Consider the following 16301-nt stretch of genomic DNA (forward strand, 5'->3'; position numbering starts at 1 on the left):
ACTTAATGAAAGAATAATCTAATTGTGATGGACTACATCTTGTATGCATGATTTTATTTCAAATGAAGAATGAATTTTTTGAATTCACACTATTTTCCTTATTTTTGTATCATATAAGCATTCAACACTGTGCTATTGAAGATGTTTACATAATTGTGTAGCCTGCCTAAACATTTTTAAGGAAAGTAAAATATATTTTTAAATTTTGGATTAGCTGTATTACATATTTACCATTGGATTGTTGCTATACTGAATTCTAGGGCTTTTTACAACAATAATAATTACCTTATAAAACAATTATGTATGCAAAAATGTTGAGTGTTTTTCAGTTGTTTAATGGTGCATTTTGACAATTTAAAAATCGTTTTCACACACTACCAATTTAAAGTGGTACCAAAATCAGTATTCTAAATTGGTCTACATTTTAAATTAAATGATTATATTATGTATAATATGACTGTATGATAGAGGATGGTTTTTACAAAGGAAATCAGTGTTATTTTCTGTAGTTCCACTATGCATATCAAATATAGCTAAACAAAATTAGATGAACTTCTATTTCATGACCTTATAAAATATGACTACTTTTTATTCTATTGAAATTTGAACATTCTAAGTAAACCTGCTTTACACTAACACTGTAAGCTTTAATGCTTTGGGAATGATGATAAATATCTTAAAGTTACTCTTATTACTTATCTACAGATTCCACACTTTCTCAAAGTGATGTTTTTGAAAGTTAAAAACACAATTATTAATTTATCCTTCCTTTGCAATTACCCTTGATTCATTAAATAGTTTGAAATATTACTTGGCCATGTTAAAATTATAATCATATTTTCTTTGTGAAATTTATCTCTTATATTGCTATTAATATTATTGTAGCATTATTATTAAATCAACTCAATAAGTTATTATTTCTCTTGAGGAATATTTCTTAAACACCTGCTATATAACAGGCAGCATACTAGATGTTAACAATTCAGCAGTGATTAAAATATACAAAGATCTCAGCCTTCAGGAAGATTACCTTCTACTATGGGGAAGAAAGATTGTGAACACAAAATATAAGTAAAACATAATAACTGGTTAGTAAAATATCTGGTTGAATTATAGTATATATCTGGATAGATTATAGTTATTTAAAAAAGGGGTTTTCAATGATTTATTTCAACAGTACACCGTGTTATGTACTCAGGTGAAGAAAATGGTACTTAGCCACCACCACTATTAATCAGAAGTAGAACTCTGTTGCTGAAGATTTTAAGATTGGGATTGCTAGCAAATCCTAGGTCTAAATGCTACCAAAGATCACTTTTAACTCTCAAATTTGTTCAGGAACTGTATTAATCCCCTGGTGTCTTCAAGAAAATGGGTTTGGAATTGGTCTGTAGGTCTTAAATACTAGTTATAGAAGCAGTCTAAACACATTTCAAGATTGTCCCAGATTCATTGACCTAAATACAAAAGGTCATTTGTATGTAGTTGTAATGACCTCAATGATAGGATATAATAGCTATTCACTTTACTTTGTTAAAGGTAGGAACACTAAGATTTGAGACAGGGTACACATTTCTTTTTTTTTTTTTTTTTTAACTTTTAGATTATATATGGCAACATGTTTACAGTTAAATGGCTTCCCTTTTTAAACTAAACCTAAAGCTTGGAAATTAGGCTAAAGTTATAAAACGTTTTAAAGTACTAATTTTTCATTCTAATTTCATACTTACTTTCAAAAATGGAAGGTGTAGTTAAATTCCCCAGTATAACTATATGGATCACTGAATTGTTTTTATAGTAATGAGTAAGTACATGGGCCTCCCAAAAGCCTGATTGCCTTGATGTCCATTATTGAATATTAGTAGTGTAAACATAGTGATTGCTTAAACATGTGGTTAAAGAAAACTTTCATCAAATGTTTGTTTAGTAAGAAATACTGGCCAATTTGCATAAATAACATGAATTGAGTAGATCCTAATCTTCACAAAATAACTTGCATGTTTGACTTTTTTCTTTTTTAATTTAAAACAGAGACCAGCATTATCTGTGTATTCCTGTCTAAAATTCTAATTATATTTTGGACAGCAGTTTTAAAGGTTTATTGAGAAGACGTGTACATGCAGGCATATGCCACTCATTGGAGTTAAAAGATATTCAGAAGATTTCTAACAGGGCTGGTCATTTGTAATTAGTAGCTATAACGCCAAAATTTCATAATTTTTTGTAAAGCATTTTAGCTGACAAGATTCTTTGAAATGTGTCTTCATTAAGTTTTATACTTCTAAGGATACTTTTTCATTGTATAAGAATTATTTACTATCAAGAACAATCTTTAAAAAGTTTAAGTAAACAGAAAAATGCAAACTAATTTTGCATTCTTAAAATGTATTTTAAATTATAGTAAATCTTTAACAATAAAGTTAAAAATTAAGAGAGAGATATAGTGCAAAATGCTTATGACATATTTATAAATTATGAACCATTTTTAAAACAAGCTTCGTATTAAATATTCTAAGGTGATATAGTTAATTTTCAGTCATTTCTAAATAAAATGATTTGTTTGATATTAGTTGAAAATTGGTTAACCTCAAATTTTACTTTAAAAGAGAAAAATACTACCCAAATTCCAAAAACATCTCACTAAATTCTAAAGCATATATAGCTCATGACATTGAATATTTAATTATCATCATGGCTGCTTTCTGGAAAATATGATTAATATTTACATAGAGCAGTTATTTCAGATTTTTATTTTGTTAAATCATTTCTTCTCATTTTGGCTTTGATTTTTAAATTCTCCTTTCTTCATTTGCTTGTCTTAAAATAGATTATTTTGGTATTTTTCCCAGAAATTATGAAGAGAGATGGCACAGACTATTCAAAGCATTCTTTTGAGAAAAGTGTGGTTACATAGTTACTCACTTAATCAAAACTTGTCACTTGCTTGGCATTTGTTGCTAAAATTCATCTGTAAATAAATAGCAAAGAAGATTGATTCAAGGCCACATAAATGGTTTACTATTTCACCTTTTCCCGCCTACTGTATTATAGTTAAAGCGTGGTGTACTTGTGTGAAATATCTATTCATAGGTTGATTGATACAAACCAACCATCAGATCTCGTTGCTTCACATTTTAGTGGTGTGTTTGTGTTATGCCTCTTAATGTTGATAATCCTTAAGGTAATAGAAGGGAATATAATTTATTAAACTTATCAGAAAAAAATAAACACAATTTAAAAGAAAAAGTTAGCATCTAGTGCTACTGTGTCCCACAGGTTCTTCTACATTGACTCACACTACCTCCACTGGTGAGTTAGAGGAGCATAACAGGACTACCACTGGTGCTATTGCTGTTGCTAGCACATCTGCAGATGTTACTGTATCCAGTGTTACAGCTGTCACCATCCGTAGACTTTCCGAGGAACAGCGAGTGCAAGTTACGAATCTCAGAAATGCAGGTCTGGACCCCGACACGTCCAAGGACGGGCTCCCTCCTCATCAAGCAGATACAGAGAGTACAAGGAGAAGACCAAGAAATGCTGAACAGATAGAAAGAACTAAAGAGCTTGCAGTTGTTACTCATAGAGGTATTGGATGTTATTTTACTTGTGCCCATTTAGTTACAGCCAAAGCTATATTTTGGTAATGGTTCTAATTAGAGAATGAGCTGAAAGACAGACAAGGTATAGGATGGTAAAGAAAGAGTTCAAAGTAGTAGGTAAAAAATATAGATAGTATTGCTGAAACTTGATTAATATGAAGGCACAGAAATTAAACAACAAATCACAATGCTATGGAAATTTAAAGGGGGTGGGGGTGAAAGCAGAGAGAAAAGAATGCATGAAAAGAGTAGGGAAAAAAAGTACTAAATACCTTTTGCTTATTACATACAGTTATGGAGTTGAGATCATATGAAAATAAAATAGCCAGTTTTTATTAATAAGTTTACATATTTGCATATTGATGATTTATCCCATGTAGTAATTTTCAGTATTTGCATGAGATATTTATGTTACACAAATAAAGGCTAATTAATGATTAAGAAAATAAATAATTTGATTGGTAAAAATGGAAACATTATGCCTGGTGATGGTTTTTCATAGCTCGCTCTTCTATTTCTAAATTATTTATTGCCTGACCCATGTGATTGTATGGAGAACAGATTTTCATTTTAATAAGGTAACAGCTCTTTATTGAGGTTATAGCTCCAAATTTAAATATTACTGAACTTCCTAGTTTAAATTTTAGACAAAAAAATACCAGAAAGCCAACTTATATATTGGTAATTTTCTAGTCAATTAATATTAGCCTACCTACCTTTCAGAAAATTAGAGAGGGTAGCAAACATATTTTTCTGTTTCTTGGTAGCAAGTTTCACTTAGCGGTTAAGGAAAAAAATCAATGTAGTGTCAAAAATAAATGGATTTCATGTATATCAATATATGCATCAATGGAAACATTAATTAATTGAACATATTTAAATATAAAATTTCTTCTTCAACTCTGTTTCCAACTCATTATCCTATATTCTCTAAAATGGTTATGATTTATGTAGTCTGGTTAGTCATGGTTTATACAGAGCATGCAATAAGTACTAAAAAAAATTCAGTGCTCACTATACATTAGCGCCAAATTTCTAAATTGTAGTTGGCTGACATCAACGCAGTATTCTTACTAAAAATGATGTCAGCTTAACCAACTTGCCTGAAATTCCTACTGAGTACCGTGCTCTTATCTATGGGAAATAAAGATAAATAATATATGACCTCTTCCTTTAAGATACTGAGATAGAATGGAGGTCATAGAGAAACCCATCTTGGTGATACAAAGGTTTTCTGAAGCTCATGGCTGATCACTGATCACAGTACTGAAGAAGTTATAGGTTATGTGGGCAGTGAGTCACTTAATTAACATTTTAAATAATCAGTAAACATAATATAAAACTAATTGCTTAATTATTCTAGATATTTTAGATAAAAATAATTTTTCTTCTATTATGTTCTCTACAATGTAGTCAGAATTACCTTTTAGAAATGAAAGTTTAATCACATCACGCCATGGCTTTAAAGCTTCCAGTGGTTTCTCAATGATTTTAGGAACAAAATCAAGACTTGGTGATAATCCACAGGAAACTTTATGATCTGGCTTTTGTCCATATCTCCAAATGTGTCTCATGTGACTGTCAACCTCTCTCTCTCACTCTCTTTTTCTCTGTGTGTGTGTGTGTGTGTGTGTGTGTCTTTTTTTTGTGAAACAGAATTTTTTTTTTTAGTTTGTCAAACATATTATCTTCTTTTCTCCCTGAAGCTATTTCCATAATCTGTTCCTTCTCTCCTGTAACCAGGCATTCTACTTTCTTTTCCAAGTTTTAGCTTAGATTTTCACTTCCATGAAGTTTAGGTTTTCCTGGTATTATTCACTGTTGTATTCTGGACTTTCATTTCTTTTGTTGTTAGCAGACCTAGACTTGTCCTGTAAATTTTCGGTTCTTTAAAGTAAGGAAGGAATAGATGGGTCTTGGTCATGGTGCATTCCCAGTGCCTAGACTTCAACTTCTGACACATAGACATATTTAGATAATATTTGCTGAACTAATGAATAACTATTTATAATTTTGTTTAGACAGCATTCACCTCAATTACTTAAAAGATGTAAAATTATACTTAAGTATAATCAAATATCTACATATTTCAGAATTAAAGATAACTACTTAATTTTTCATAGTTATAAAAAGACCAGTGTTATTTATCACTGTTAAAGGCGACAATATTTTCATTAACCTATAATAATATATTAATTTTATTATATTAGCACTTCAAACTAGATATAAATGTTTTGCCTATAGTTCTTATACATTTATGAAGTCAAAGGAAATTTATAATTAAACACAGGAAATCTATAGTTAATAAATTTCACATGAATAGCCATCAGTATAATAAAATGGGTGTTATTTTACTGAAATTAATTACTCTATGTGACAAGAGAGTAGAGTAGCATTGGTTCCTTTGATGTCTACAAGCCCGTACTTTTATGCTTTCTGTGATAATTCAGTATTTTTCATCACTTTTTGCTATTCACACTGCAGTTTAACTTTCATTTTATGACATTTTTAATCATTACTAATTTATAATTTATTATTAATAACCTGAGGCAAAGTGCTTATAGTTTCCATCAACATCACTATGAACACACAAAAAACCCGGATGCTGAAATTGCACATAGTATTTGTACTTGTATGTGAGTGTGCACTCAGAATATATGTAGTAATTTGTTATATTAAAACTTAATCTCTATGATTATTTTATTATAAATAACAGCTGCTGAATTATTAACCTGAAAAAACTTAGAATAGTTATTAAAAATATTTTCAGTTCTCTCTATGGTACTTCAACTAATTTTTTAATTGTACTATAGTTAAAACAGCACTAATTCAGTAAAAGTTACCTTCTTAAATTTTTTTTTTTTGCTTTCTACTTGTCCTAAACAAAAGAATACCATTTTAAAAAAATACTTTTTAAATTTATCTTTTAGAAAGAGTGGAAGGGAGGGAGAAAGAAAGGGAGAGAAACATCAATGTGTGGTTGCCTCACACATCCCCAACTGGGGACCTGGCCTGCAAACCAGGCATGTGCCCCAACTGGGAATCGAACCAGTGATCCTTTGGTTCTCAGGCCAGTGCTCAATCCACTGAGCCACACCAACCAGAGCAAGAATACTATTTTTAATTTTCACCATTTAGAGTTTTTTTGACATTGAAATAAAAGAAGCAAGAAAATGAATTAAAATACTAATAAAGAATATTGATTTAGATCTCCTTTCAACTATGTATTAACACCAAGCCAATAGTCCTCAGAATGAGAATTCAATTTTTATTGACTCAATTTTAGTCCACTTTTTCACCTTCTATGAGTAAGATCCTGTGTGGTCACACAAATTATTAGAGGTCAATGTCCATATCTGCAAAATAGTATCATAGCACATATGACATTAGGATTATCAAGAGGATTAAACATGTAATTGTGTGGAAGTGCCAAAAATTTACATAGTTTTTTCCAACTGAATGATAAAACCAGAATACCCACCATCTCTGGGTACTTTTGAGGTCAGAGACCAGGCTGAGACTACACTCTGCCTCTTGTTAGCTATGCATTTTTTGAGCAAAACCTTTAACTCTCACAGCTGCAAGTCCATAGTAACTAAGAATACGAATCTCATTGATGGTTGTGTGAAAAAATGTAACACAGAGGCTGACTTGTGTTCAATAAATACTAATTGTTCTTATTTTTATTATTACTTACCAAACATGATTTAACTTGCTGTGAGCATGACATCGTACGTGGTAGTTAAGAGTATAAAAATGAACAATGCAGGCTATACTATCCAGTAGTCTATATAACTTTCAAAAAAGAATAATTACAAATGTATTATGAGAAACACTGTTGCAGCAATATCTTTCAACTATTATTGAAGTAAATTGGAATGACCGATTACTTCTAAATGTAAAAGTGAGGGAAGGCTGCACAGAGGATATTTAAACTAATTCTTGAAAAGTGAATAAAGTACTATCACGAAGAAGCACACAAAATGCTTTGAGTTAATAGTAGTGCTGAATAGAAATATGATGAGTTCTTATTGAAATAAATAAAGGAAGTGTACAACTACGCCTAAAGAAAGATGTATATTCATATAAATAAACCTCAAATAAACTGTTTTCAGTTTATAAATTATCCATATGTTTAAAGTTATATAACATAATATCCAGTGATATTTAAAGTTTTATCAGAATAGTTTGTTATGTTATAAAAGATCTCTTCTGAAATTATTAATATTAACATAAAATACCTTTCTCAATTCTTAAATCTATTAGTTTAATATAGCCCTAAGATATCAATATTTCAACTGAAAGCTTTCTTAAAATAGCAGATACTAATAATATGATTTAAAAATTGTAAGTGCCCTATATTACTAAATGTATATATCTTACAATTAGATGCAGTCTTTCAGATTATCTAATGTGATGCCATTATGTTATAAAGAATATTATGGTCTGGCAGAGCCTAATAAAAACTTGGTCTTCATATTGCTGGACTATTATTCATTTATTCTTTTATTTATTCAAAATTTATAGGAACAAATGTATGCAAAGCCTTGTATTAGGTTAAATTATGACTAAAGTAATGCATATAATAAGCACAATTGAGTTTTCTTCCTCAAGAAGTTTATAGTCATACCATCTCAGAAATAATCATCAATGTGTGTTTTAAAACCCATACTTTATTTTAGCATTGTTCATCTTTTGTGTTGACGTAGAATAACATTTCTATTTATTTATTTATTTATTTTTAATGTGTGGACAAGTTCTGTGAGCTGTTAATGAGCAGTCTTGGTAGTCTGTTTTCAAGCACAAAATGTGGACATATTCTTTTGAAAAAGTATATATACATATATAATTATAAACTTCTAAGAATTATTCTTTGTAGTAGAAACAACTTAGATGATCATAACATCTGTGGAGTTCAGTACATCTTATCTATGATCCTTATAGCCATTGTTACTGTTTATTTTGACAGAGTATAGTCAGTTCTTCCATGCTGCTTAATAGCTAGTAGTAATATCAATAGTTTAATTTGTGACGTAACATGAAATTATGTTTAACTGAAATTGAATATGATGTAGAGCTCCCACCAGTAATGGCAGCATAAAAGCAAACCTATTTCAATCAGTTTTTAAATATAACTTTTTATTACTTTCAGGTAAGAATAGTTAATTTTGCATAAAACCATTCATTTTAGGTCAGTGATTTTTAAACCAAGCATAAGCAATATTTTTTGAGCAAGTGAATCTAAACATTTATATTGCTCAACAAAAAAGGGAAGACAGCAGATGATCAGATACATGTCTATATTATATATCCAGTGTACTTCAGAAGTGACATTTTATAATATATATAACTTTGTTCAAAAAACTGGACTGTGATATGAAAAAAAACTACTGTGTGAAATAACAGCTTGGCAGTATCTACTCTGTGCCTTTCACTAATAGGCTATTTGGCTACATGTAAAATATATTTTAATATTTTTAATAGTTTCTAAGCAATTAATACTGTGTTGAAAAATTCTATTAATTCTATTAATACTTTCATAGAGTATTATTTTTTAAATCTGAAGCATCTTTGTTTTTAAAATCTTCATAAGAAATCTCACCACGTAGAAGTTAATTTATGCATGGTTATTTAATGGATACTGATTTCTGTCTATCAAGTGTCAGGTTTTTGTTGAACATAGTATATTTGTACTAAGCATGTGATTAATTCAAAAGAAGTATAAGATATGATCTCTATTTTAAAAAGAAAAGTAATAGAGATAAAATTACAGAGATAATTTATTGGTCAATTCTAAGAGAAAAATTGCTACAGAATGAGTATGATATGAAAGTAAGGATGAGTTATAGCTCTCTTCAAACGTATGATATGTTGCTATGTGAAAGAGAAATCAAACCTGTTCATAGTTGTAGAAGTGTGAACCACTGAAGATACAAATAGTTTACTGTGAAATAGACTCTTCCCCCATTGAGTTTGGTTTGAATATGGTCAATTCCTCAACCACTAATAAAATATTAAAGCATAGCTTGATATTTTCTAAAATTGGGTATTTAGAAAGCATTTAAGTATCAAGGAGTGTCGCAATAATACAGTTGTCACTGTACAACCTAATCCTAAGTGTCTATGAATCTATTCCATGATACTGAATGTTAATATATTTATTATCATATATTTTCTTTTGATGTTTGAGTTGACAGGCACATCATTATGGTTATCTATTTACCATAGTGTCAATGTTAAAATAAGCATAAAAGTGGCCCATGCTACCACCCAGAAAATTAGAGACTGGCACTCTTCTAATCCCAATAAAGGGGAGCTCTGCCACATACATATTTCTCCCAGGACCAGTGATGACATATTGCTTTGAATTCCAAAAACGCTCCATTTGACTATCTACATGTAGTTGGTCTTTCAGGTAGTGACCAGGACAAGAGTTATTTTCTTTAAGACCTACCTATCTTCCTTCTTCCCTTTTCTTCCCCCCCTTCCTTCCCCCCTCCCTTCCTCCCTCTTCCCTCCCTTCCTTTTTTCCCTCCTTCCTTCTTCCCTCCCTTCCTTTTTTCTTTCCTTCCTTCCTTCCTTCCTTCCTACTTTCCTTCCTTTCTTTTTCTTTATTTCCATCCCATTGTTCTTTCCTTTTACTTTTTCTCCTTCTTCCTTCCTTCCTTTCCTTCCCTTCCTTATTTGTTTATTTCTTCAGCAAACATTTGTTGTGGACCTACACGCCAGACTTTCTTCCAATTCTTGACTATGAAAAATTGAACAATATTAAGTAGACCTTGCATCATTGAGTTTATATTAATGTGGAGAGAAATGGACTACAAGCAAATAAAAAGATAACTACCTGATGGAAGCAAGGTGTGAGCCGAAAATTAAAACAGGCTATGTAATACATCGGTGACTGCCTTCCTTTGGATGGTCAGAAAAAGCCTCTTTGAGGAGGTAGAATTTAAACTGAGACCGAAATAACAGGAAGAAGACAGTCATGCTAGGTCTAGAGGAGAAAGCATATCAGACAGAGAAAACAAGTAGCTGGTAAAAATTTGAATTTTGCTGGAGAAAAACGAAGCCCAGTGTGCCCGGAACTCAGTTGCCAAGGAGAGTGGCAGTATTGAGGTGAGGAACAAGCAGAATCAGACCGTACAGGTAGGCTAGGAGGCTGGGTACAGAGCTTTATTTGATCTAAATGAGATAAGAAGTCTTTAGCAGGGAAGTAATATTGTCTAATGCAACTTTTTATAAGAAGTTGTTTTAGCAAGAAATTAAAGAATAAATGACAAGAGGCAGGCAGACAACTTGGTAAAACAGACAGAGGTGAAATGAAGAGTTAATAGGGACTTGGAGTCTCAAACTTGAATGTGAACACAAATCACCTGGCAGTCTTGCCCAAAGGCAGGTTGTGACTTGATGGGATTAGGGTGGAATCAGAAGTTCTGCATTTATAACAAAATTGCAGATTATGCTGATACACTGATTAACAAGAACATAAATAAGGATCATTAATATGCAGAGAGAGCAATACCTATCAGCCAGTACCTGCTTCCTGTCCAGGATCCATGTACTGGCTCTCTACTAGAAAAAATCACAATAAGCTATCAAGGATATTATACTAAATCTAAACTTTAATTCTATAAGACTGAGTTGAATGGTAGGAAATTCATGAGTGGAAGGGATATCTTCAGGCAGAAGAATTTTCTTGATTAACTTTAATGACAGTAATTAATTCTGTCAATCCTTAAGACAGAGCTGATTGCATTAGTTGTGATTTTACTAAAAAGAGAAACAGATATGTGAATAAATGATGAAAACATTTCCAAGTCAAATTTAACTAATTTATTACTTTAAATTTTTGCCCTAAATTCTTTACCTTGAAATTATTTTAAAATTTATTATCAAATAATAGAAAAGACATAGGTTTTAGTTTCCTTTTGCTTACCATGTTTCAAATCTCTGAAAGGCTAACTGATAGATGGAAACAAAATATACTGAAAAAGAATACAAAAATTGATTGCCAAATCAAAATATTTTATGATTCAATAATTAAGAATTATCTTTTATTTTCTATAAACGGTGGAACTGCATTTGCTTGCTTGATTTAATCCCCTGGTCCTTCTCAGTGAGACTAACTGATGTATTGATTTTCATGCATGTTCAGCATAAATAATAACTGAATGGATAATTTATAACTTTAAAAATTATCTGGTTTCATATTCTTATAAGATACTCTAAGTTAGTAAATTAATTATTAAAGTTTATGTAGGAACTTTGATACTGGTTAAGTAAATACATATTTACTACATATTTATAAATTGACTATTGCATGCTTTTATCAATATCTTATCATTGTTTCTGTTTTTTGTAGTTCTCATGACTTTTTTTATAATTATGTTACTTTATGGAGAAGTGTGTTCAATGTTGATGTTTGTGGCAATTTACAAATCCATGTCCTGAAATGTACCAATTTATTATTTAAATACATAATTATTTATTGAATATCATCCTCATTTTATATTCTATTATCACATTTGTGAAGTTGTCAATGTTACGTCATTCATAAAAGTAACCACCTTTTTTATTTCTAATTACTTTACATTTTGGACAATAAATTGCTTTTAGGGAGAAAAGAAAGTGTTAGGACTTACTTGGTAACAGGTTTAGGTATGTTTAAAAGGTATAAAATAAAAATAATCTGAGTGCCTGAAGACCTTCATGACAATAGAAAGCAATGACACTATTCTTTTTGCCAATGACAAATCTGCAGGTAACCATTTTAACATTTTTATTGAATGCTACCTCTCAAGCTGTGCTTCTAAATTATTTCCATTTAGAGATTAAGAACTTCTGATGACCCAGTGTTTTTCTTTTTCTTTGAGTTGATCTTAGGAAGTTTATATCTTTTAATATTAACTGGAACCTTCATCTTATAACAATTGCCCTATTTCATAATTTTTTTTCAGGTTTTAACCCCATTGTTATGTTCACCTATAGTCATTAATCAGATTTCTTGGTAGCTATTCATTGTTTTAACATACTACTTTTCTTTTCTTTTTTTTAGAATGGGTAAAACAAAAGGAAAATAATAATACTTACTGCAGTGAATTAAAAGTGAAGTCTTACCTTTAAAGAGAGGAAATGAAATGGGTGTTATGTGTAACTGATTTCCCCAAATGCTTATCATAGTTAATTATTTAACCTTTGAATCAGATGGTCACAGTGGATGTGATGCTTGTGACTTTTAGATTGTTTCCCTTTTTAAAATATTTTGAAGGGGCTAGACTTTCTATTTGTGAGTATAGGTAGTGCCAAAGCTGACTCCCCTGCTTTTTGAGTTGAAGAAATGGTCCTATGTCACATTTTTATCTTGTTCAGAATTATTTCAGGGCATTTTCACCCACTTTTGCAACAAGCTGCTTCCCTCACATGGCATGTTCTAGAGCAGATGGCTCCCCTGTTGTGCACAGAGTGAAATCACACAAGCTTTAAAACCTTAGGAGTAGCAGAATCTTCATAGGTGGCAGAACAGCATGGTTTTAGGTTTGGGGTGCATTGCATAGAATAGTTTTCTCTTCCTAATTACATCATTTGTATTCTAAGTCATGGACTATAGTTTTTTAGTGTTGATACTTGATTTTTCTTTGTTTAAAATATTCTTCAAATGACATTTCTTCACAATATCAAATGGGATTAAAGAGACAGAAATCCCTAGATTGTTTTGATGAAGAGCCCAGGGAGATTACAAAATTTTTCTTTAGTGAGCTCATGTAAAGGGAGAAATAAAATTCATCAGCTCTCTTGAACTTTCCCATTAGAAAGGAATGCAGGCAAAGATGATTTTCTAAAAAGACTGCATAATGACTTGAATTTCATAAAACAGTTGACTTTTGCTAAACCTTTTTTATTCATTTGTTCACACTTACAAGAGAAAGTATTAAGAGGCGTCAAGCCATGAGGTTAAACTTGACATTACAGTAAAAAATCATTTTTTATTCATTATTAAACTCAGTTAATAAAGCTGGTTCTGCTATATACTAAAGTAAACCATTCTTAAAATCAGCTATTGTTGACTACTTACATTTTTACATTATTACTTTTGCCTTACAAAGAAGAAATAAGAATAGGATACACTAATCTATGTACAGTTGGGAGTTCTGATTGTATATGTGGAGTACTATTATTCAGTCAGATGGTCGTATAAATCCTAGGGTTGGGGTTTGAGAGTCAATGAATAGATATGTTAGGAAGGAAGGACATAATCTCATTTTTAATAGACAATTGGTATAAAGTACCTATGTTTTAGAAACACAACCAATAAATGATATTGTTCCCTTGTGACACATTTACAACAGAAAGAGTATTGTCTAGTTATTAAAAATCTCATAAGGAGAAAAACATGTAAAGAAATTTAAAAACATACTTACCTGGCAGGAGAGATTTCATGATCACGAAGGTGGTTTTCCCAGATCAAGGCTTATCCGTTGCACTCGGATGTGCTGATCCCTGGGATTTCCCCAAATGTGGGAGACTTGACTGCAAAATTTGTGGTAGTGGGGAACTGCGTTCATGTTCTCCCCTGGAAAAAAAAAAAGTGAGAAAATAATTAGCATGGAATTTTAAATATCTTAGGTAGTTGATTTTCTTAGAAATAAAAATACATAGTTTAATGTAATGTTGATAGAGAATTATGGAAACAACTATTATATACAGTTCTATTTAGTATTATACTACTTATACAAATCTCACATGTAAGTTATACCAAAGTAATATGTAGCATTCCGTTCATCTCAGGTTTCTATTAGCCCCGCCTTTTCTTCTTGCCACTTTTACCCTTGATTCAGTTACTAACTTCAATACAGTCAACTCCCTTGCCTTTCTTTTGGCCAATTTATTCTTGTGAATTTTCTATTCTTCTTTGGGAGATAATTTCTAGAAAACAGCATAGTAGGTGATATAGTTCTCCAAAACATTCCCTAGGAAACAAGTAGGCAACTAACGTTAGAATGATCAGCAGCAGCAGCCATCTGTAATTTTACTTGGGTATAGTCTTTTGAAGATTATTAAAGTGGCTATAAACATATTAAGAGATGTTTGATATAGTTCCTGAAAAATCAAATCTGCAATGATTTCCAGGCACCAGTGGTATATTCATCGGAGTCCATTGGGAAACAATGGAACAAGGGCTGATTTAAAGAGGGTTTACTTGCAAAAGGATTATTTCTAAGTGAGTCCCTGTAGAGGAACCACAAGGGGCCATGTGATAACCTAGTATAGTAACAGCCAACCTATCACTATTTTCAGCCCTTTGGGATGAGAGGAGAGAGATGTTGCACAGAGAGGTGTGTAGAGGTGGCTGGCTTGTGAGGACCCTTCAATTGAAGGGCCCTAGTCAACACCAGTCAACATAATGAATGGAGACTGTGGAATAATCTTGATCTTCTTTTCCTCCCTCTCTCCATCTTCCTGCTGGTATTTTCCAAGGTGGAAGGGGGTCTGATTGATAATAGTCTAGTGCTTAACAAACTTAAGTGTTCATAAAAATTCCCTGGGGATCTTGTGAAGCAATGGATTCTAATTCAATAGGCCCGGGTGGGGCTGGATATTCTCCTTTTCTAACCAGCCCCCAGGTGATGCCAGTGCTGCTAGTGCAATTGTACAGTTTGTGTACCAGGGTGTCGCCTATTCAGACCAACCTTCTGTACAAAGAACAAGGAGGGGACTGAATCTGGAAAAGCATGTAGATAATGTAGAACATGAGTTATGGCACATGTTTTATTGTCTTCAGTCGCCATGAACTTAGCAGTATACCCTTGCATCAAATACAGCTATCAGAGCCCATCTATACTTTAAAAAAAAAAATAGAATCCAGGTAATGATTTCAAGACTTCTAGTGACGAACTTGAATAAAATAATCTGACATCGAAGGGATGAGATAATATTGTTATGCATTCAAGTAATTTTACTGGATTTTTTATTTAAAACTATTTAGTGTTCTAATGAAGTTTGTAATAGAAGAACATATTCCATTGCCCTAAGTCTTATGCTATTCATTAACTGTGATCACTCTTATTCAAGCAGTTGCTGATTTCCCAATTAGTGTCATGCTAGAAGGCATTAGAGTGAATATATACGTGGTCTCTGATGCTGAGTGTAAAACAAGCATGTGATACAAAGTTATGTCATTTCTTTTTAATAAGAAATTTTAAAAATAGACCTTAAGGTGTATTTTTGTTGTAGAGAGTGTTTGAAAAGTTTGAAATCCAGAGCCATCCTTAGCATCCTCTGCCCCCCCAAAAATAATTTTTCATGTTAGATTTTATAGTCAAATTATCTTTGGTAAAATTAATCCATAAAAAGAGAAAAGGAATTATAAGCAAAGCAAACAGAAAATCATCCCCATTCAAAAGAATATGATGTATCAAAACAAACAAACAAAAAAAGGGTCTACAGAAGTGAATGGAAGGGACCTTTATATTTAACTGTAGGATCAAAGATAATAAAAAAAAAGTTTATTTGAAGCTGTCAGGAAATGAAGATTAAAACTTAATTAAATGAAAGGCTGAAACAGTCTTAAAATTGTTAAATGTGTCTGTGAACCCTACCAATGGTAACTCTTGGCATGTAGTAATTTTATTTGCTAATTATAAGAACCCATAAAGAGCTTATAAAATTTCCACATTTTTCATCCTGACATTTCACAGCACA

General features: G+C 31.5%; 1 protein-coding gene and 1 non-coding gene across 4 annotated transcripts in view; both read left to right on the forward strand.

Moving 5' to 3' along the window:
* CSMD3 (CUB and Sushi multiple domains 3) overlaps window positions 1–16301 on the forward strand; it is a 908638-nt gene that overhangs the window by 332718 nt on the left and 559619 nt on the right. The window contains exon 7 of one of the 3 annotated variants that reach the window (XM_090283433.1): window positions 3277–3588. The exons of the other annotated variants lie outside the window; for them this stretch is intronic. Within the exon in view, the coding sequence (XP_090139559.1) occupies window positions 3277–3588 (312 nt within the window). The remainder of the gene's footprint in view (window positions 1–3276; window positions 3589–16301) is intronic. 3 annotated transcript variants of the gene reach the window in all.
* Window positions 14013–14175, forward strand: LOC150004081 (U1 spliceosomal RNA). The gene has a single exon (XR_016512577.1). It is a non-coding gene; the product is annotated as a U1 spliceosomal RNA (small nuclear RNA).

The sequence above is a fragment of the Furipterus horrens genome, unplaced genomic scaffold (assembly GCF_987537825.1).
Source record: "Furipterus horrens unplaced genomic scaffold, mFurHor1.1.pri manual_scaffold_7, whole genome shotgun sequence".
In the NCBI taxonomy this organism is placed as follows: Eukaryota; Metazoa; Chordata; class Mammalia; order Chiroptera; family Furipteridae; genus Furipterus; species Furipterus horrens.